The following is a 23828-nucleotide window of genomic DNA, read 5'->3' on the forward strand; positions in this document are numbered from 1 at the left end:
GAAAGGGAAAGGTCTTGTCCACAGCTGTAGGCATGTTCCAGCCTAGAACAAGCCCTGACAAATGGAGGTACTCAATACACACTGGTTCAAAGAATAAATACATGTTTTACATAGTTGTAACCCCAGTAGGTACAGTGGCTTATTCTCCCTCATGGCAAATATTATACCACATTTCTATGAGGCTAAAAGATCTTATCTTTTTTTTTTTTTTTTTGAGACGGGGTCTCGCTCTGTCACCCAGGCTGGAGTGCAGTGGCGCAATCTCGGCTCACTGGAAGCTCCGCCTCCCGGGTTCACGCCATTCTCCTGCCTCAGCCTCTCCGAGTAGCTGGGACTACAGGCGCCCGCCACCACGCCCGGCTAATTTTTTGTATTTTCAGTAGAGACGGGGTTTCACCGTGGTCTCGATCTCCTGACCTCGTGATCCGCCCGCCTCGGCCCCCCAAAGTGCTGGGATTACAAGCGTGAGCCACCGCGCCCAGCCAATCTTATCATTTTTGATGGATATATACTAGGCCCTTGGGTAGATCTACCATGGATTTTTTTTAACCTCTCCCTTCCTACACAGCACTGAACTGCCTCCCACTTATTCATAATTATAAAGCATGCCATGGCGTGTTTATTATGTCTCCATTTTTATGGATCATTTCCTCAAGGTACACTCCCAGGAACCGGATCACAGGTCAAAGGATGGTGACATTGTGAATGCTAATGAAATGCGCTACCCAAGAACTTGGAAAAGGCCAGCACCACATCGCCTGCCCTCCCCAGCAGTGGCCGGGGGCACTGATTTCATCACAACTTCACCATTACACATCATGCTTTAAAACTTTGCTAATGCAATAAATTTAAAATGAACCCTCTTGGTTTAATTTGCTTATTTTGATAGCTGAGGGAACTAAAGACAATTTAAAAGTCCTGTTTGGGGACTCTATTTTTTGCTCACTTAGAAGAAAATCTTTTCATAAAAAGAAAAAGGTGGTGAGAGCCTCTGAATATACCTGGTATTTTGTGATGATTTTCAAAGGAGAAAATGTGTGTGTGTGTGTGTGTGTGTGTGTGTGTGTGTGTGTGTGTGTGTGTGTGTGTTTAATGAACCACAGAGCCTAGCCCATAATTAACTAAAATGCCCACTTTCCAGCAGGGAGGTCCTGGGTGGACCCTGAGCACTGAGTTTGTGAAGTGGAGCTGGTGGCAGCTGTGGTGGCTGCAGTGAGCCTGAGTTAGACTCTACAGTGGAGTCTGGGCTCCACAAAGGTACCCACCCCCAATTCTGCTCACCAGCCCTCTCAAGGAGAAGTTGCCATCTTCCTGCTGATAGAAACTTAGCCAGGAAAGTGATTACAATGAGTTTACTCATGATTAGCCACTGATCTGGCTCAACCCAATGCAAATTTATACAAATACATGAATATTGATCACTCAAGGTGGTATTCAAATTCAGCTCTGACTACAGGAAGGGCTAAGTGTGCAAGGGTGGGGGAAAATAAATAAGGGATCTGAAGAATCTCATTCTGATATTTTTGAAAGAACACTGTTTTTTTTTTTAAAAAAAGAGTATCTGGCTGGCGGTGATGGCTCATGCCTGTAATCCCAGCACTTTGGGTGGCCGAGGTGGGTGGATTACTTGAGGCCAGGAGTTTGAGACCAGCCTTGGCAAAGCAGTGAAACCAAGTCTCTACTAAAAATAGAAAAAATTAGCTGGGTGTGGTGGTGCAAGCTTGTAATCCCCGCTAGTCAGGAGGCTGAGGGTGTAAAACCGCTTGAGCTCAGGAGGTGGAGGTTGCAATGAGCTGAGATCGCACCACTGCACTTCAGCTTGGGGGACAGAGTGAGACTCTGTATCAAAAAAAAAAAAAGTATCTTAAAGTATATGTATTTGTATAAGTTAAGATTCTTGAAGCAATTCATTTGGACACCAAGCCCAAATGAAGGGTGTGTCCAATCCACGTTCTCCAACCTCTCACATGTCCTCATGGCTCCCATAAGCTGCTAGGTGGATGGTCTCTGGGCAGCCCTCACACCCTGTGTGTTCCTTCACTTTTAGGGGCTCCTTTGACATTGTCCACATCTGGAACCCAGAACCTCCTTCTGCGTCCTCTATTCCCCATCCCACATTATCTGCCTCTCCTGCTGGAGGAGGCTGACACCAACTGTGCAAGTCTGTTTTGCTACAAGTCACATTATGAGAAGACCTGGGCATTGGTTCCCCATCACCTGGGCCAGGACTGATCCTATGGACCTGCTCCCACTCCTGGGAAATGCAGAGATAGGATCGTCCAGTATGCCTGCTAAGGCTGATGTTCAGATTAAATGAGATCATAGAAGATGGGCAGCTGGTTGCACTTAAAGGAGCTGGGAAATGGAGCCCAGTCCGCTGGGATGGGTCCTGGATTACCAACGCACCTGCTGTGGACCTGGGGCACGGGGCACCTCAACTCCCTTGGCCTCAGTGTCCTGTCGACAAAATGACAGGGTTGGATTAGATGGTTTTAAGTCTCCCTCGATTCTGAAATTCTGGGATTCTATGCCATGCAAATGTAAATGTATCTTTATAATCAAATGTATCTTTATAACCAAATGTGTCTTTGTAACTTTATCCCCATTGGTAAATAGTATAATTTTGGCACAGAGCAAGCACTCACTTGTTGCAGAAACTAAATTAACTGCAAGTCCAAATCATAGTGAAAAACACTCCAAAAGCACATAATAAGAGAGGTAGTGTTTATGGATGTACATGTGTGTATATTCAGAAAACACCCTCACCAATTATAGATACAAGCACTTTGCATCGTTAGGTTACTCACACACATCTATGTGAAAATGGCTTATCATCCTCTTTCCTTCTGAAAATTCCCAGGAAGCTATCATTCTAATGTTGCCCACCACTAGGGTTTGCCTGGAAACTCCCTGACTAATCTGTCAAGTTCAATTTTTCTTTTTCTTTTTTTTTTGAGATGGAGTCTCGCTCTGTCACCCAGGCTGTAGTGCAATGGCGCGATCTCAGCTCACTGCAACCTCTGCCTCCCGGGATCAAGCAATTCTCCTGCCTCAGCCTCCCGAGTAGCTGGAATTACAGGTGCGTGCCACCACGCCCAGCTAATTTTTTTATTTTTGGTAGAGATGGGGTTTCACCATATCGGCCAGGCTGGTCTCAAACTCCTGACCTCAGGAGATCCACCCGCCTTGGCCCCCCAAAGTGCTGGGATTACAGGCGTGAGCCACTACGCCCGGCCCAAGTTCAATTTTTCCAGTCCCAAGCTTGCTGATGAAATGCACATACTCTGTCACACATGTAAAGCACTCTAAGATATCTTAGAGGTCTGCTCCATCTTCAGGAAAACTAGAATAAGAGTTGGGCTCCAAAACTGAAATTCTAAGAAAAACACCTAGCAGCAGGGAGGACTGACAGGCATCTTTTCCTAGACAATTTGGCAAAAGGAGTAGTGGGGATGTAACTTCTTTCACATCTTTTAATGGCAACAGATCGATCTCAAGTTGGGCTTCTCCGGAGAGAAGTAAGGACGAGATTCCAGCGATGATGATGATGCCCACCACAGCAGCTAATTAGCAGTAGAAGGGATAGAACCAGCTACTGCCACTTTGGTGCTTACGATATACATAATGGCTTTTATTTCACAGATCTCACTTAGTTCTCATAAGAATATCCTAATAGGATAGGTATTATTCTGAAGCTCCATGTTAAAAAGAAACAGAGGCTAGCCAGTACCTGGCCTCATAGGTCCCCCAGCTAGCAAATGGCAGGGCTGGCTTCAACCCCACCTCTGCCCTCACAGCATGAACTCGGTGGACTTGTAATTATAACAGAGTCATGGCCTGGGAGGGGCAGCACTGGCAAGGGCACCAGGTGGGTGGCCTGTGTCTCCTGAGGGCCCAGCTCACACAGGCAGCTTCTCAGGCAGGCACTGGTCTCAGGTTGGGTCAGCCAGTGGTCCGCCCTCTGGTCCTACCACGGTCCAGCTGGAATGACCGGCCAAACTATTGTTTGTGGCTTTGCAGGAAGCCATTTGAAAGGGTCATTGAAAAATGATCTTTCTAAATCAAGCTGTACCAATATTTTTATTTCCTTTTTATGAAATGCCACATTTAAAGGCATTAGATGGGCCTGTGTTTAAAGCCTGGGAAACAAGTCCCTGTGACTTAAGTTCAGAAAAACAGAAGTGTCTCATTCTCAGAGCAAAAACAACAGAGAACTGCATGACATGTATCCTTCTTACAGCAAGTTCTTGCTCTTGGGACCTAATGGATGTTTGACAATAAAAGCACATCTAAATCCAAAACACTTTTTCAGACCAATATCACATGCACTGACACTCACAAATCTTAGATCATCTGCTCATGGTTCTAACCATTTTTCGAAACAAGAAATTGGTTGAAGAATTTAGATTGTTAATTGTATGGTTTATAACATTTTAAAAATAAGTGACAAGTCACTTTTACTAGTCTGGGAACTGGCTCTGTGTAGTGTTAGGAGAGAAGAGAAACTCAGAAGCCTGATCCCATAAGGGTCCCCCACCTCCTACCCAATCTACTGCACCTAAATGAAGACAAAGAATAAGAGGCCAAAACTAGAACCCTACTGATCTATGTCTTGGGGGTCTCTGTGTATCTATGTACTGGGCTTGTGTTCACCATTCACCTCTTCCCAGAACACGTGATTTGATGGTAACTAGGGTAGGTGAAACAGGAAAGCCCCCAAGCACAGTAAGGACCACTGGAGCAAGGAAGTGGAGAAAATACTAGAAAACTGAGTACACAAGGGCAAAACGTCCCCCTCTTCACAATGTGATCAAGAATCAACTCTGTGGCCAGGTGTGGTAGCTCATGTCTGTAATCCCAGCACTTTGGGAGGCCAAGGTGGGTGGATGACCTGAGGCCCGGAGACCAAGACCAGCCTGGCCAAATGGTGAAATCCCACCTCTACTAAAAATACAAAAAAATTAGCTGGGCATGGTGGCAGGCACCTGTAATCTCAGCTACTCAGGAGGCTGAGGCAGGAGAATCGCTTGCATCTGGGAGGTGGAGGTTGCAGTGAGCCGAGATCATACTACTGCACTCTAGCTTGGGCAACAGAGCAAGACTCCATCTCAAAAAAAACAACAAAAAAAACATTAGCCGGGCATAATGGCAGACACCTATAATCCCAGCTACTCAGGAGGCTGAGGCAGGAGAATCGCTTGAACTCAGGAGGCGGAGGTTGCAGTGAGCCGAGATCACACCATTGCACTCCAGCCTGGGCGACAGGGCAAGACTCCGTCTCCAAAAAAAAAAATCAACTCTGAAAAATGAAGCCCAGGTATTGAAGAGTGGGAAGGAACCACAGAGAGCAGTTTCACAGACGAGGAATGGGGCCGGGGCCTTCAGGGAGGATCCTCTGCCAGACAGAGCAGCTCAGCAGAGGCCACACCAGGATAAGAACTCAGCTCTGCCAATTGGGAACCTACTCAGAGCTGGCTCTGGGCTCTGCAGAAAACAGGAAAACCTTGGCACGTCTAAAAATGGGAAGGCTGTCTACCTAAAACCAAGTAATGTTTAGGCAAATGGCTGGTCATTTTAAGTTAAAATACTAAGATCCTAATAACAAGGCCTAATATTAGCAAGAGAAAGCACTTATTTTCTATGAGACCTTAAAAGACTGCTACTTCGTTTTATCTTTTTATATTAGGTTTTACATAATTTAAATCTTTTATTGTTCAAATTTAATCTACAGTACTTGTGAAGGAAATGGCCCCTTTAGAATAGCTTCCATCTTAAAAGAGGAGGCCTGTGCAGGTCCCCACTGTTGGGACTGTCTGGCTAGAAGCCACCAGTTCTATCACAGCAGGGTGTCGGGAGTTCAGTGATTACAAAACTCAAAGGCAGGTTGTCATCTGAAGCTCAGCTGCATGACAGTAAAAGAGGTTTGACGTTTGCAGAATGTGTGTCTAACTAAGCCCTTTTTTGCTGGCTCTACCTATTGAATTAAGACTACTTTCTTAATGAAAGGAAGACGCAGGTGAACTAAAAATAAAAACTGGGTTCTCAAAAATAGAATGACGGTGTTTACTTCTTCTCCTTTGGTGCCAAAAAAAAAAAAAAAAAAAAGAGCTTAATTGGCCGTAAAAGTCAAATTGACAACTCAGATTCTTTCTGACTAGTTAATAATAGCGATGGTGATAATAAATGATACTCTACAGCAGTGTTCTTGAACTTTCGAGCACATAATCACCTGGGGGCTTTTTAGAATGTAGCTCTGATTCAGGGGGTCTGAATTCAGGGAGCTGAGATTCTGCGTTTCTAACAGGCTTCTAATGCTGCAGGTCTGTGGGCCACACTTCGAGTAGCAAAGCTCTACATCTGACAAATAACTTTTCTTGGTGGCTCTTTAATCAGTCCAGGTGGAAGGGAATCTGTAAGTCACGAGGCCCTTTAGGAACTCATCTTATTCCAGCATATCAACTGGACCAATCCTTTTTTTTTTGAGAGAGAGAGAGCCTCACTCTGTCGCCCAGGCTGGAGTGCAGTGGCGCGATCTCGGCTCACTGCAACCTCCACCTCCCGGGTTTAAGAGATTCTCCTGCCTCAGCCTCCTGAGTAGCTGGGAGGCACCTGCCACCACATCCGGCTAATTATTATTTTTTTTTTTTGTATTTTTATTAGAGACACAGTTTCGCCATGTTGGTCAGACTGGTCTCGAACTCCTGACCTCAGGTGATTCACCCACCTTGGCCTCCCAAAGTGCTGAGATTACAGGTGTGAGCCACTGCACCTGGCCTCAACTGGACCAATCTTGATGCACAAAATAGCACTATGCCAGGTAATATATCATATGTCACTCAAAATGTAACTGGCTATCAAGCTCATGATGACTGTTTGCTTCTGAACTTTTCAAGAAATGTTTGCCACTTGCCTGGCACACTGGAAGCTCAACAAATGCCTGTAGCATAAGGGAATGAACGAATGAATGAACAGAAGGGAAGAGGAGGAAACTCAGCGAATTTGGCTCCCTGCTGGCACCTGTGCATATTCAGACCATCTTGTAAAGCTTCTTACTGGTCATATTTTGAGATGAGGGGAACAATACAAAATCATCAGCAGACTCGGGGAGAGAGAATCAGAGTGGGGGAGGAGGAGGAGGAAGGGGAAAGAACACGGGCAGCAGCTAACTGTTGGAGATCACTGAGTGCCAGGCACAGTGCTGAAGTCCTTTACATGAACTATCTAATTAGTCACCTTAAAACCTCTGTGAGTTAAGAATTAGAATAGTTTCTATTTTATAAACTGGGAAACTAAGGCACGAGAAAGTAAGTAATCCAAGATAATCCAGTTAGGAAGGTGGGCTTAGGGCCTGCTCCACCGCAGCCTCAGCATCAAAATCAAATCCTCAGGGCAGCACAACTGGCTCCGCCACCAGCCACAGTAAGCCCTGACCCTACTTCTCTGTTAGGTTTTGCAAGTAGTTAATACTCACGGATTGGGTTGGCTCTGCAGCCTCTCTAAATCAGGTGTACACACAGCTCAAAAGACATAACTGTTATTTTTTTTCTTTTTTCTTTTTTTTTTTTTTTTTTGAGGCAGGGTCTTACTCTCTTGCTCAGACTGGAGTGCAATGGCACGATCTTGGCTCACCACAACCTCTGCCTCCCAGGCTCAAGCGATTATCCTGCCTCAGCCTCCTGAGTAGCTGGGATTACAGGCATGCGCCACCACGCCTGGCTAAATACAAAAAATAAATATTTGTATTTTTAGTAGAGATGGGGTTTCACCATGTTGGCCAGGCTGGTCTCGAACTGCTGACCTCAAATGATCCACCTGCCTCAGCCTCCCAAAGTGCTGGGATTACAGGCGTGAGCCGCTGTGCCCAGCCATAACCGTTATTTTTGGCACCTGCATTTTTATTATACTGATATATCCCAGCACCAGGCTCCACATTTGCCAGCTTTGTCTGATGGTTATTTATTTATTTATTTACTTTGAGACAGAGTCTCGCTGTGTTGCCCAGGCTGGAGTGCCATGGTGTAATCTCGGCTCACTGCAACCTCTGCTTGCCAGGTTCAAGCAATTCTCCTGCTTCAGCCTCCTGAGTAGCTGGGACTACAGGCGCACACCACCATGCCCAGCTAATTTTTTGTATTTTTAGTAGAGATGGGGTTTCACCATGCTGGCCAGGCTGGTCTCGAACTCCTGACCTCATGATCTGCTTGCCTTGGCCTCCCAAAGTGCTGGGATTATAGGCATGAGCCACCGCACCCAGCCATCTGATGGTTTTTTTAAATTGAGAAATAAAACAAATAACCATGATGAATACTAAGATGACAATTTTTTGAGGGGGGATACTAGAAAAGTTTCAGGAACATACAAGGAACTCACATACCCCTTTACACAAAAGGATCAATTGTTTGTATTTTGCCTCATTTACTTGATGAGTTATTCTCATGTTTCTCTCTCTGGCTCTGTCTGATATATATACATCACTATTTCTTTTTCTTGAATCATTTGAGAATAAGTTATAACCATGCCCCTTTATTCCTAAATACTCCTGTGTTAATTCCTAAGAACAGGGGTCCCCAGATTGTGTGCTCCTGATGAGAATCTAATGCCTGATGATGATCTGAGGTGGAACAGTTTCATCCTGAAACCATCCCCCCAACCCAGGTCTGTGGAAAAATTTTCTTCCAGGAAACTGGTCCCTGGTGCCAAAAAGGTTGGGAACTGCTGCCTAAGAACAAGGCCATTCTCTTACATGATCACAAGCCAATTATCAACTTCAGGAAATGTTAATGTTAATACAATACCTTCATCTCATTTACTATCCACATCCAATATTGCCATTTGGCCCGGTGATGTCTTTTATAGCCTGACCCACTATATTTTAATGGCTGAATGCATATTAAGAATTAATATAAGTAATTAAGAATTAATATGAGTAGAGTGCTTTGGCATTTAGAAAGCCCTTTTGCTACATTAACTCATTTGCTTCTCGCTTTGCCTCTCTGAGGTCAGGCAGCAGCTCTATCCTTGGTTTACCCAAGATAGAAATGAGGATGAGGGGACATCAAATCCAAAGCAGTGCTCAGGCCCCATTCTCCCCTCACATCACTGGTTGGTGTTCATTTTAAAGACTTTATTTGTCTTAGTGCCAACCAGCAGACTGACTACTAATTCAGACATTTTATTTTTATTTATTTATTTATTTATTTATTTATTTATTTATTTATTTATTTTTGAGATGGAGTCTTGCTCCGTCCCCCAGGCTGGAGTGCAGTGGCACGATCTTGGCTCACTGCAAGCTCCGCCTCCCAGGTTCACGCCATTCTCCTGCCTCAGCCTCCCGAGTAGCTGGGACTACAGGCGCCCGCCAACACGCCCAGTTAATTTTTTTTTGTATTTTTAGTAGAGACGGGGTTTCACCGTGTTAGCCAGGATGGTCTCGATCTCCTGACCTCGTGATCCACCTGCCTCGGCCTCCCAAAGTGCTGGGATTACAGGCTTGAACCACCACGCCCGGCCTCAGACATTTTATTTTTTAAGACAGGGTCTCTTGCTCTGACTTCCAGGCTGGAGTGCAGTGGCATGATCTTGGCTCACTGTAGCCTCAGCCTCCTGGGCTCAAGTGATCCTCTTGCCTCAGCTTCTCATGGAATTGGGACCGCAGGTGTGCACCACCACACCTGGCTAATTTCTTGATTTTCTGAAGACATGAGGTCTCACTATGTTGCCCAGGCTGGTCTCAAACTCCTGGGCTCAAGCAACCCTCCAGTCTCCCGAAGTGCTGGGACTACAGGCAGAGCCACCTCACCTGGCACCCTCAAATATTTTAAATTCCAAAAATAAACGAATATAGTTCAAGTGCTTGTCTCTCTAACCAAAAAGAAATGAGTATCTTTTGAATGCTGTTGCTTCATGTTAGCATCACAGATTCTAATTATCACCTGCGACTACACATGCAGGAAGAGTCCTGAACTCCCCAGAGTCTGAGAGCTTGGTATCAGCTAGGAGGCCCCTGATGGGCAAGTAGGGGGGCCTGGCTTCCTTGGTGCCCACCCAGCCTGTTTTGTGGAGCCCACCCCACGACGCATGCCAAATGTGAACCCACAACTGGCAAAAAATCCCCAACCCCAGGCTTGACTCGAACATAGAAAGCCGAGACACATTGTGGGTCTCTTCCAGGGCACACTGAAATGTTAGTTTGGGGGCAGGGAGGCAGTTTCCCAATCCTCAGTAGTAGCCTAAAAAGAGATAAAAACTCATGAACTTGACTACTGAATAGAGAAGTACTGGTTTTGGAAATGGAACTATTGGGATTCAAATCATCACTCTTCTACTTAGTTCATTTGCCTTGGGCAAGTTACTGGGTCTCAATTCTATCATCCCTACACCCAGATAATAACACACAGCAAGCAGAAATGCAGTGAGGTGGCCAGCACAGACTCTGGCACGCGTGAGGCCTCTGGCTCCTAATGGCTGAAAGCACAGAAAGCCTCCTCCAGAGCATGGCCCCCTGCAGCACGAGCCTCTGCTTTCACACAACCTGCACACAACCCAGAGGGAGCCAGGCACGGCCGAGTTTGTAGGCGTGAACACAATGTCAGCAAGGTAGGGGGCTGAGGTTAAAATTCTGCATGATTCGCTGTCAGGAATACAAAATAACTGACCATCTTTTTAGTAGGGGCTGTCTCTGGTGACAGGGAGTTGAATTTTTCTTATGTGTGGCCCTCTGTTCTTGGTTTGTGAATGTGCAAGGAAGAGTAAAATATTTACCTTTTCCAAGGCCTCTCTGTCAAGCAGTTCTTGCACAGCTAGAAGCTTGATGCTGTAAGAAAAAAAATCAAAACCACACTTGAAAACAAATCATTTCATGTCACCAAGGATCATCAAACAAGTCCCAAGAACAAAAGGCTGAAATTTCATCCTGCATTTCTATGTCACCTGCCACCTCAAGGTGACCTTTTGTTTAAATCAAAATGACCATTTTGAAAGTATTTAAAATGTTTCTAAATTTGAAAGTAATTTTTACCATATGATCCAGCAATTTCACTTTTAAGTACATTCCCAAAAGAATTGAAAGCAGGAACTCGAATAGGTAATTGCACACCAATGTTCATAGCAGCACTATTCACGATAGCCAAAAGGTAGAAACAACATAAATGTCTACCAACAGATGAATGAATAAGCAAAATGTAGTACATACTTTTAATGGACTATATTACTCAGCCTTAACAAAGAACATTCTGATACATGCCACGCCACAGATGAACCTTGGAGACATGCTAAATGAGATAAGCCAGTCACAAAAGACAAATACTACACGATCCCACTTATATGAGATATCTTAGTCAAATTCACACAGACAGGAAGTAGAATTGTCAGGGGCATTTGAACCACAGCGATTCCATCTTGAATAGGGGCTGGGTAAAATAACACCGAGACATACTAGGCTGTATTCCCAGGAGGTTAGGCATTAAGTCACAGGGTAAGATAGGAGGTCGGCACAAGATTCAGGTCATAAAGACCTTGCTGATAAAAGAGGGTGTGGTAAAGAGGCTGACCAAAACCCATCAAAACCAAGATGGCCACAAAAGTGACCTCTGGTCACGCTCACTGCTCATTACATGCTAATTATAATGCATTAGCATGCTAAAAGACATGCTCACCAGCACCATGACAGTTTACAGGTGCCATAGCAACGTCAGGAAGTTACCCTATATGGTCTAAGAGAGAGAGGAACCCTCAGTTCTGGGAATTGCCCACCCCTTTCCTAGAAAACTCATAAATAATCGACCCCTTGTTTAGCATATAATAAAAAAAACCCCATAAAAATAGCTAGCCATTCTTTTTTTTTTTTTTTTTTTTTTGAGACAGTCTCACTCTGTCACCCAGGCTGAAATGCAGTGGAGTGATCTTGGCTCCCTGCAACTTTCACCTCCTGAGTTCAAGCCATTCTCCTGCCTCAGCCTCCCGAGTATCTGGTTTTACAGGCATGTGCCGCTACATCTAGCTAATTTTTGTATTTTTAGTAGAGACAGGGTTTTACCATGTTGGCCAGGTGGGTCTTGAACTCCCGGCCTCAAGTCATCCACCCACCTCAGCCTCCCAAAGTGCTGGGATTACAGGCGTGAGTCCACTGTGCTTGGCCTTAGGCAGCCATTCTTTATTCCTTTACTTTACCAATAAACTTGTTTTCACTTTATAGACTTGCCCCAAATTCATTTTTATGCAAGGTCTAAGAACCCTTTTTTGGTGTCTGCATTGGGACCTCTTTCCGGTAACAGAATGGTGCTTACCAGGGACTGGGGGAAAAGGAGAATGGAGAGGTATTGTTTAAAAGGTATGGAATTTCACTTTGGGATAAAGAGAAAGTTCTAGAGGGCCAATGCAGTGGCTCATGCCTGTAATCCTAGCACTTTGGAAGGCCAAGGCAGGAGGATTGCTTAAGCTCAGGAGTTCAGGAGCAGCCTGGATGACATCACAATGTGTCCAGAATTGGTGGGTTCTTGGTCTCGCTGACTTCAAGAATGAAGCTGTGGACCCTCGCGGTGAGTGTTACAGTTCTTAAAGATGGTGTGTCCGGAGTTTGTTCCTTCAGATGTTTGGAAGTGTCCGGAGTTTCTTCCTTCCGGTGGGTTCGTGGTCTTGCTGACTTCAGGAATGATGCTGCAGACCTTGGCAGTGAGTGTTACAGCAGCGCGGACCCAAACAGTGAGCAGCACCAAGATTTATTGCGAAGAGCGAAAGAACAAAGCTTCCACAGCGTGGTATGCCAACTGGTTGCCGCTGCTAGCCAGGGAGGCCTGCTTTTATTCCCTTATCTGGCCCCACCCACATCCTGCTAATTGGTCTATTTTACAGAGAGCTGATTGGTCCATTTTACAGAGCACTGATTGATCTGTCTTGACAGAGTGCTGATTGGTGCGTTTACAAACTTTTAGCTAGACACAGAGTGCTAATTGGTGTGTTTACAATCCTTTAGCTAGACAGAAAAGTTCTCCAAGTCCCCACCCCATTAGCTAGACACAGAGCGCTGATTGGTGCGTTTACAAACCTTTAACTAGACAGGAGACAGCTAGAAAAGTTCTCCAAGTCCCCAACTCTCAGAAGCCCAGCCAGCTTCACCTCTCACTGGCACTCGCAGCGGGACTTTGCGGCACCTAGCCTGGGCACTAAGGCAGCCCAGAGGGAGCTCCTCCCAGACAATCAAGAGGAAAAGAGGGGAAGCGAGAAAGAGACGGAGATCTGCTATCGTGGCCAACGATCCCGCGAAGAGGGAACGGCGGTCCACGCACGGGATGGAACGGCGGTCCACGCACGGGATTCAGCCTCCGATAAAGCCTAGCAGGTGCCGGCCTGCGGCGCCTAGGGCGAGGCTTGCCGAACCCGCGCTCACTGGAACCTGCGAGCTCCGCTCCCGCCCGCGCCTCTCTCTTCACACTTCCCAGCGAGCAGAGGGAGCCTGCTCTGGCCTCGGCCAGCCCCAGAGAGGGGCCCTCATAGCGCAGCGGGGGGGCTGAAGGGCTCCTGGAGCGCAGCCAGAGCGGACGCCGAGGCAGAGGAGGCGCCGAGAGTGAGCGAGGGCTGCTAGCACGTTGTCACCTCTCAAGACGACCTCATCTCTACTAAAAATACAAAAAATTAGCCTGGTATGGTGGTGCATGCCTGTGACCCCAGCTACTTAGGAGGCTGAGGTAGCAGAATCTCTTGAGCCCAGGAGGTCGAGGCTGCAGCGGGCAGAGATCATGCCACTGCACTCCAGCCTGGGTGACAGAGCAAGACTCTGTCTCAAAAAAAAAGAAAAAAGTTCTAGAGACAATGTTGGTGATGATTATACAACAATGTAAATGTACTTCATGCCATGCCACTGAACTGTACACTTAAAAAGGGTTAAAATGCTAAATTTTATTTATAAACATTTTGCCATAAAAAATTCTAAAAGTATCTGATAGCCACTTACTGTGAGGAATTTGAATACATTCAGAAGAATATAAAGAAAAACAGTCACCCAAATAGCTAAAGCCATTGCTTGCAAAGGGACCCTGCTCAGCCACTCATTTGTTTTCCAAACATTGACAGTGCCCTACTGTGTGCAGGTGACCAAGGATCCATGATTGCTATGGCATTCCCTGCCTGGAAGGCACTCACAGCCAGTCCAGAATATGATGTACTGTATGCCAAGTTGGCACACAGAGATGCAGAGGGGAGCCGAGCCCAGCCAAGGCCAGAGGATTCCTGGAGGGACCAGGTTAGCTTTTTCAGGTAAGGAGGGTTGGGAAAAAAGGTCATCACAGAGGAGGTCTATAGAGGCACCAAGGGGAGAGATGACTCGCTGGTTTCCAGTGCAGGTGCCTGAACTGAGGCTACAGCCAGCAACCAAGGTGACAGAATTGAGAACTGCATGCAGGTTGACAGGGGAGGTATTTTCCCCTTTTTGACATGTTGCTTTTGAAGTGTTCATGGACACAACGAGCAGGTGGTCGATGCTGTGGGGGAGGCCTGGGCTGGAGGCTGTGGGGAAGGCCTGGGCTGGAGGCTGTGGGGGAAACCTGAGCTGGAGGCCATGGGGGAGGCCTGGGCTGGAGGCTATGGGGGAGGCCTGGGCTGGAGGCCATGGGGGAGGCCTGGGCTGGAGGCCGTGGAGGAGGCCTGGGCTGGAGGCTGTGGAGGAGGCCTGGGCTGGAGGCTGTGGGGGAGGCCTGGGCTGGAGGCTGTGGGGGAGGCCTGGGCTGGAGGCTGTGGGGGAGGCCTGGGCTGGACTCAGCATACAGTAAAAGCATGAGAGCTCCAAGGGGCTGTTTAGGGAGTGGGTCAGCTGTGGATGGTGTCAGGACACTCCCTGCCTACCCAGAATGCTCACTGGTCATTTCCTCTCCACCTCCAGCAACCTGCACAAGTCTACGGAATAGAAATAGGCCCACTCTGAAGCACATGCCTCCCTCCAAAGGGATTAGACGATTTTTCTTTTTTTTTTTTTTTTGAGACAGGGTCTCATTTTGTCACCCAGGCTGGAGTACACTGGCACCATCTTGGCTCACTGCAGCTTTGACCTCCAGGGTTCAAGCGATTCTCCTGCCTCAGCCTTCCAAGCAGCTCGGACTGCAGACACACGTCACCACACCAGACTAATTTTTGTATTTTTAGTAGAAATGGGATTTCGCCATGGTGCCCAGGCTGGTCTCAAACTCCTGAGCTCCAACGATTCGCCTCCCTTGGCTTCCCACAGTACTAGGATTACAGGTGTGAGCCACCACATCTGGTCAGAATTAGGCAATTTTGCAGTTCACCTTAATTTATAGAATTCTTCATACCCTTTATACAACTAAGCAAATACTGTCTCACCAAATACAATGGCTAATTTAATAGCAGCTTCAAGAAGTGCAATAAAAGTTTTCAAGGCTAATAAGAAACCGCCAACACCAACAACAAATCAGGCCAGGCACGGTGGCTCACACCTGTAATTCCAGCACTTTGGGAGAACAAGGCAGGTAGATCATTTGAGGTCAGGACTTCGAGACCAGCCTGGCCAACATGGTGAAACCCTGTCTCTACTAAAAATACAAAAATTAGCCAGGCATGGTGGCGGGTGCCTGTAATCCCAGCTACTCAGGAGGTGAGGTGGGAGAAACGCTTGAGCCTGGGAAGCAGAGGTTGCAGTGAGCTGAGATCGCACCAGGCACTCCAGCCTGGGTGACAGAGCGAGACTCTGTCTCAAAAAACAAACAAACAAAAAACCAAAAACCCACCAAAAAGCAAAACAAACAACAAATTGGCAAACATCCAGGCTAATGGACAGGAGTGTGGGCGTTCTCTCTGCTCCAACCCCGTTGGCTTTTATTCCATCTCTTAGGCAGGTTTGCTTTTGTTGTTTCTCTGGCTTGGAGGGGTCTTCCCCAAGATCTTTCCAACACCATCTGTCTCATCCCCTCATTCCAGTCTAACTGGGAGTGCCATCTCCTCCAAGCAACCTTCCCTGGACACCCGAGTTAAACCAGCATCCCAGGTCACAATATGTTATTTTCTTCAGTGGTCTTTGTGCTACCTTGAAGCCTGAGTATATTGGGGTGCTTTTGTCTGTCTCCTCTCAACAAGCATGGAAGCTCCTTGAGGCTGGGAGCTGAGACATTCTTGCTCATAAGTACATTTGTGGTGTCTACAACTGGCACATGGAAAGCGCTCAAGGAATTTATTTGCTGACCAGGCCTGGAGGCCTTCAGGCCAAGTTGCTATCATAGCTCATACATTCCAGCCTGAATGGGTAATAGCAAAGGCCATGCCTCGGTTTCTCCTTCTGAAAAGAATGCCTCAAACAAGATGACTGGGTGGATCCTCCCTTGTTGAAAGGTGCTACGTGAATTATGTAACTGACTGCCATTCATGAAATATGCCTGGTGGCAGGTCAAGGCCATTGGCCACTCCTCAGCACATTCTGATTCCCACTGTGCAAATCTAGATTCCAGGTTACCAATTTGGACAGCAACTTATATGCTAAGTTAGGACTATCCAGTTGTAGCTCAAATTTCAGAAGCCTAATCTGCCTCTGAAATAACCATGATAAATATTTACACTGGAGGGACTTTTCAGATAGTCTCCCATTCCTGCCCCTTTTATGGTCATGAAGTCCAATTTAGTATCAGGTATCAAATGGCAACAGCTTAGAGAAAAGATCTCAACACTGTTAAAATATTCAGCTCTATTTTTCTCCCTACTATTCACTAAGATACTACATTCAAGCCACAGCAGAACAAGATTTGAAAACCAACAATTTCAGGCTCTAAAATGAAAATGACATTAAAATAACTTCAACTGACTCTGATTTAAGTCAAAACCTGAAGGATGCCGTGTCCTGCTCTCATGAGTTACTGTCCACTAGAACACACCTGGCACAGGCCTGGCATGCACAGTGCTACCCTCCAACCCCCTAGCCTGCACAGAACTCTCCCCCACTGAATTTAGATTCAGCTTCCAAATTCTTCTCAACACTCCAGTAAGCCACAACCAATCTACTGAAGTTGGCATATGAGATAAAAACCCATTTATTTTCTGCTCTAAAACCAATACCAAATAGTATTAATGCATTAAGAGTAGGCGGAGGGGCAAAAACAAACAAACAAAAACCAGAGACATTCTTAAACTACTAAAACCCAGCAAGGGCTGGTGCAGTATCACGCCTGTAATCCCAGCACTTCAGGAGGCCGAGGCGGGCGGATCACAAGGTCAGGAGATCAAGACCATCCTGGCTAACACAGTGAAACCCCGTCTCTTCTACAAATACAAACAATTAGCTGGGCCTGGTGGTGGGCGCCTGCAGTCCCAGCTACTTGGGAGGCTGAGACAGGAGAATCGCTTGAACCTGGGAGGCGGAGGTTGCAGTGAGCCAAGATTGCGCCACTGCCAGCCTAGGTGACAGAGCGAGACTCTCTCCATCTCAAAACAAAAACAAAAACAAAACAAAACAAAACAAAACAAAAAAACCCAGCAACATAAATGGAATAGCTTTAGGGGCAGAGGGAGAGAAGATTATAAGACACTCAGATCTACACAGTTTAGTGTTTCAAAATGAGAGCAGTGCATATTAAGAAGCTACTGCTAGAGCTGTTCATAACTTTGGATTTCTTCAGAAAGCTGTTTTGTCCTCCTGAGAGTTGCAGTCCTTAAGGGTATTCTGAGATGCTTCCTGTTATATAACTGTCCTGATTTTATTTCTAATCTTATTGGAAACCCTTCCAGTTTACGTTATTTATTTCAGTATTTATGATATCAGATTCTTCTAGCATATCAGATACTCCCTGGGAGGAAATTTCAGACATATGAAGGAGCAATAAGCCCATGTACTAAATCCTCCACTTGACATCATCTAACTTTTTGCCCTGGAAGGGAATCTGATATCTCATATTTTCAATTCTGCCCCTTCCTCTCCTCCTTTCTTCTGCTGATTCTGCAAACATATACTGAATACCTCCTATATTTTAGAAACTGCCATGTGTCTGGGGGACAAGATGAAAACACAGTTCCTGCCCTCCACAAGGGCCCACAGGGGTTAGGAAGCTGCTTCAGCATATGTCCAAGGAAGAGGGAGGTGTCTCCCTGAGACTCTCCTGGGTTCCAACATGGACCAGTAGAGCTGGGCCTAAGAGGTTGATAGCGGCTTGGAGCTTGGTCCTCATCCTCTGAGAACAGCAGAGCCCCAAGGAGATGAAAGCTGCAATGAACTATAATTTCTTTTTCTGTACCCTACTTTGAGAAGAGTGGCAAATCACACAAAAGCAGCTGATAGCAGTGATTTATTTAGATAAATGACAGCTTGAAGGGCAAGTTCTGAAGTCAGGATGAGCAACACTTAGAAAGACCTAGAATGTGTGCAATTAAGATCTACAATGGGATTAAAGAGGGTGATGGGGAAAGTGCCAGGCAGACACTGACAGCACAGAAGACAAGCAGCAGCATTGAGGAGACAGAAGCCAGAGGGCACCCCTGCAGTCCAGGATGGCATGGGACACAGACCGTATGAGCCTCGATGGCCCCCAAAAAGGCAGATATGGGATAACTCTATGGATGCTTCAAAAGCAGTTAAAGGATAAACTCTCAACTATAGAGACACTTATGCTTCCAGAATAGATTATAACCTAAAGGATGCTAGAGTCAGGATTCACCCTGGCTCCCTTTCTCTGAGGATTCTGGCACTTTGAGTTCCCACTGCATTTATTAAATGACATAGTATAGTCCATGAGACACAGCAGTAAGTAACAGATAGAGAATGAATGCTATATGATGGATCCATTCATTCACTGTATGGATAAAAGATCTAAGGTTATGCAGTATGCATGAGGCACTCCTGGGTGCTAGGGACACACTGATGAGCAAAAGTAGCCTCTGCCCCTAGACATCTGAGTCTAATGGAGGAACCAGGTAAGTGCATCAGCCGCGTGATGGGCACTCTCAGGAGGCAAACACATGGTGCCATGTGCCTGCTGGAAGGGCACTGCCCAAAGCTGGGAGGCTTCCTGGGGAGTGGCCTGTCAGCTGACACCTTCAGGCCTGCATAGGAGAGGGGAGGAAAGGAGTGCCGACCAGGGACATGGGGAGGGGGGGCTGAAGGTAGGAGGTAGGAACTCAAGGATTATTCTGCAGAAACAGGTGGGGCTGGCCCTGCTCAGAGGATTTGTCAAGCCACATCAAGGAGACTGGCAAGGAATAGTCACAAATAATTTAGGGCAGTGATGTGGCAGAGGCCCAGGGACACAGAAAGTAACTAATAAAAATATGGCCATGGTGTAGAGAATGGATGGGGATGGGGTGGGGGTGGCAATGCTGGAGGTAGACAGACCCAGGGTGGGTCTAGGTTAAGAGATGAAGGTGGCCTGTGCAGGCAAATGGCACTGGGCTAATTCTATACAGGTGAGCAGCTGATAGGGCCTGATGAATGAAAAGATGAGGGGAACAAGAAAGAAACATCACCCCAGTTTCCACCTTGTGAAACTGGGTGCTGAAGGGACTATCTACTTAGGGAGCCAAGCAGGGCTGAAGATGCGAGTCTGGTCTTGGACATACTGGGGTTCAGGGCTTTGGGACCTCTGAGTGAAGTTTGAGGAGGTAACTGGCTGTACCTCAGCAAGTCCTGGGCTATAGATTTGGACATCAGGAGCGGGAGGATGGTGACAAAGGGGAGAGACCATCCAGGAGGCTGTGAGGACAGAGAAGACAGTCCAGGGTAGGCACCCAAGGGCCATCAACAATTAACACCTGGAAAGAGGAATGGGAGGCTGTCATGGAAGCAGCAAAGGGACTGCCAGGAAGGTAGAAGGGAAACCCAGAGCACATGGCCGGCAGCCATGGGGGGAGAGTGCTGTAAGAGGGCAGGGAGCCAGTTGTTCAGAACTTACAGAATGCCAGGTAAGCAAAGGCTGGTGGCATTGGAGAGAGCGGCTGCAGAGAGTGGTGGAGATGATGCCAGGTTTCAGTGGGTGAGAAGTGGATAGAAGTGAAGGAGGAGAAATGACGACATTAAAATCTAGGTACAAGATGTTGGGTGGCTTCTCACAGCATGATTTTCCAAGGAGAAAACTCAAAGCCAGCAGGTATTTAGCCTTATCCAAGTGAAGGCAATTATTGAAGCACAAACAGTCCCTCTCAAAGCTGTGCATTCACATTCTCTTTCTCTTTCCCCCATGCTTTCCCTCCCTCCCCAAATGGTATAGTCACGGGACCCAGTTTTTCTCTCAGAGTATAATCACCATTTGCAGGATTTGGAAGAAAACTAAAGGTCATGAAAGTTGTTAATGATGCCTGGACTAGTTTTGTTTTATAATATAATACTTCCACACCCTCCTCTGCAAGAAAAAGAACAATGTGAAGACCCTAAATTGAAGAGCCCACACCAAACCCCAGCACCTCCAGCAATGCTGGCGACACAGGCCCTGTACCTGATGTATCAGCCCACACTGTCTCCCAGACTGTACAGCAAGTGACAGGGAAGGGGTTTCCACATGTGCCTTTAGAAGAGGGGTTCAGCAGCATAAACCTGGGGAAAGAGGGGCTCTCCAGGCAGCCTTTCAGTAAGGGAGAGAGGAGGCCCAAGAGGAGAACATGGAGCGAAGGTGTAATCACAGCCAGGGCCCGGAGACCAGGGGCAATGGCCACTCTCTACTCACATGTCCCTGTGACAAACCTATTAATCAATTTTCATCCTTAATAAAAGCCCTAGTAATAAAACTAGGAATAGTCCCCTTTCATTTCTGAGTCCCAGAGGTAACCCAAGGAACCTCCCTAATGCCTGGCACACTTCTCACATGACAAAAACTAGCCCCTATCTTGATTGTTTCAAATTCTCCCATCAATAAACACGAATATCCTCCTATCTATCACAATCCTATCCATTATTGTAGGCAGTTGAGGAGGACTTAATCAAACACAACTGCGTAAAATCCTGGCAGGCCTGGCCCCACCTGTGTCTGCAGAATAATTTCTTCCTTCATTCACATCACTGATTTGATTTTCCACAGCAATTGTATTTTTTTTTTTTTTTTTTTTGAGACAGAGTCTCACTCTATTGCCCAGGCTGGAGTGCAGTGGCACAATCTCGGCTCACTGAAACCTGCCTCAGCCTCCTGAGTAGCTGAGACTACAGGTGTGTGCCACCACGCTTGGCTAATTTTGTGTTTTTAGTAAAGATGGGATTTCACCATGTTGGCCAGACTGGTCTCAAAGTCCTGACCTCAAGTGATCCGCCTGTCTCAACCTCCTGAAGTGCGGGATTACGGCGGGTAGCCACCATGCCCGGTCTGTATTTGTTTTATGTGGGGTGGAGTTACTTAAGAAATTTCATGAAAGTCAGATTCACAAATGGCATCAATCCAGATGTCTGAACACGCCTCTTTTCCCTTTCAAGCAAAGTTCCAGGTTAACTTCTGAGGAAATTAATGAAGGAATCCCCCCACCCTTCTTTAATAGAGATGGAGTCTCACTGTGTTGCCCAGGGTGGTCTCCAACTCCTGGGCTCAAGCGATCCTCCCATCTCAGCCTCCCAAAGTGCTGGGATTAGGCCGGGCGTGGTGGCTCATGCCTGTAATCCCATCACTTTGGGAGGCTGAAGTGGGCGGATTACCTGAGGTCAGGAGTTTGAGACCAGCCTGACCAACATGGTGAAACCCCCTCTTTACTAAAAATACAAAAATTAGCTGGGCATGGTGGCATGTGCCTGTAATCTCAGCTACTTGGGAGCCTGAGGCAGGAGAATCACTTGAACCTGGGAGGCGAAGGTTGCAGTGAGCCAAGACTGCATCATTGCACTCCAGCCTGGGCAACAAGAGCAAAACTCTGTCTCACGGAAACAAAAAACAAAAACCAAAAAAAACCCAAAGTGCTGGGATTACAGGTGTGAGCCACTGTGTCGGGCCAAGAATCTCTTGTCTCTTGTTTTTATCACCAAATTTTAGAAGACATCATGAGTGTCACATGCAGGCCTGTTTTCCCCCATGCTTACTTTCCTCCTCTATTGGCTCAGAGCTGAGGAAACACAGGGGCCATCAGCATCTGCACATCAGTGGACACGCCCAGGAGGAGGGACGAGCTCTGGAGAGGGAGCTGCTTTTCCTAAATATGTCCTTGACAGCGTTGCATCCTGTCACTGCCAAGACACCCTTCCTTGCCAAAGCCAAGTGTGGGATTAGGATGTCAGCACAGAACACTCTCTGTGGAATTTAGCTTGGGCAGTAACTGTTCTTAGCGGGTTTGAAAGAATTAGTCTGCAAAACAATCTGGGCAGGAAACTTCTTTGATGACAGTGCCCACGTTTTTTATTCCATTCAGGTTTTCAACTGCTTGAATCAATTACAGTATATTCTATTTTTAAAGAAAATTATCCAATCCATTCAGATTTTCAAATTTTGAGCACAAAATTATACAAGTAATCACTTTAAGCTTAATAACCACCTCTGCATCTGTTTCTGGCCAACCCCCCCCATCCCTTCTTTAAGATGGGTAGATATTTTTTCTCATTTTGAAAATTTGATCTGTGAGAAATCAGTCTACTTTGTTGGTTTCCTAAAAAATTAGCACCAGGATTTATCAATTGTACCATTCTTTTTCTAATTAAGGTTCACATTTATCTTAATTCCTTTCTCCAATTTTCCACTGTTTTCTTTGGTTTCTCTGTCACCTTCTTGTGTTTAAATGATTTATTATATATATAAAGCCATACTTTTTTCTCTAAGTATGTATTTATCCTTGTTTCAAATTTCATTATGCAGTCTTCTTGTTACTATCTATGTAGCCTACAGTTGTAGTGTTGACCTCTTATTGGATTCAATGGTTATTTGAATTGTGTTCTTCTATCTCTAAGTAGTTTGGTTTGAAATTTTATTTTCTATAGTTCTAGTGCACTCTTGTTAGGGGAAGCACCCTGTGTATTTATTTCCTGATTAGTAAAGTGTATTGAGACTCTTTTGGGTCTACTTTGTGCTGAGTTCACGTTTCCATTTCCCAAGCATTTGAGTAGTTCCTGAACATGTTTTTGGATCCATCAGTGTTCACTTTAAGTTTTTCATATTAATGTAGGAAACAAGAGTCAGTTCAAGCTGCACTGTCTACTGGCTGCAGGGTCTTAAGGAACCTGAAGAACTCAGCAGCAGGTGGGAAGAGAGAGACTGACGTTTGCTTCTGTGGCCGGGAGCAGAGGTGACTAAGGTAAAGTACTTAGCACGCTGCTTCACTCATAAGCCTCTCTGAATGGTGGCTATTAGTACTCATCATTCAGAGCCTTTCTTTAGCCACTAACACTTCTCGAGGATTAGAATAAAGACTGAAACAACTTTTTCTTGATACCATCCCATTTCGGACAAGCAGCATTATAACCCTTATCTCCCCTTCCCTCTTTGATCTTCATTAGCAATACTCTAAGGCTTAGATCCAGAATACAGGCACTTGGTTGTCTCTCCATTACATAGCTTATTGTTAAGAACAATTTTTGACATTTGTATTTGTTTGCTAATCAGACTTATAACAATAATTTTAACTGCTCTCTAGTTTTATGGAATCTGGTGCTTACGTTACCTACTCTTGAGCTCTGTTTTAACTCTTGAGCATCTATGACATGTCTTTAAAGTGAATTTTAGAGAAAGGAGCATGTTTGTATACTTCCCTAAGCCCCTGCATGTCTGAGAATGTCTTTCTGATTGGCTTCACAGACAAAGGCAACTCAGCTGAGCATAAAATTGTTTGGGTTGCAACATAACCCCCAAATTTTGTAGAGGGTTCACAGACTTACTTGATAATCGAAGAACTTTTAATGCTTCAGATTCTCAGGCTCCACATGTAGGTTGGTGTTATGGCGCCTGGGAATA

General features: G+C 46.0%; 1 protein-coding gene across 1 annotated transcript in view; it reads right to left on the minus strand.

Moving 5' to 3' along the window:
• Positions 1-23828, minus strand: part of EEPD1 (endonuclease/exonuclease/phosphatase family domain containing 1) — a 147078-nt gene that overhangs the window by 50917 nt on the left and 72333 nt on the right. Inside the window, exon 3 of the mRNA XM_003268922.3 lies at positions 10762-10813. Coding sequence (XP_003268970.1) covers positions 10762-10813 — 52 coding nt within the window. The remainder of the gene's footprint in view (positions 1-10761; positions 10814-23828) is intronic.

This window comes from Nomascus leucogenys, chromosome 17 (assembly GCF_006542625.1).
Source record: "Nomascus leucogenys isolate Asia chromosome 17, Asia_NLE_v1, whole genome shotgun sequence".
NCBI lineage: Eukaryota > Metazoa > Chordata > Mammalia > Primates > Hylobatidae > Nomascus > Nomascus leucogenys.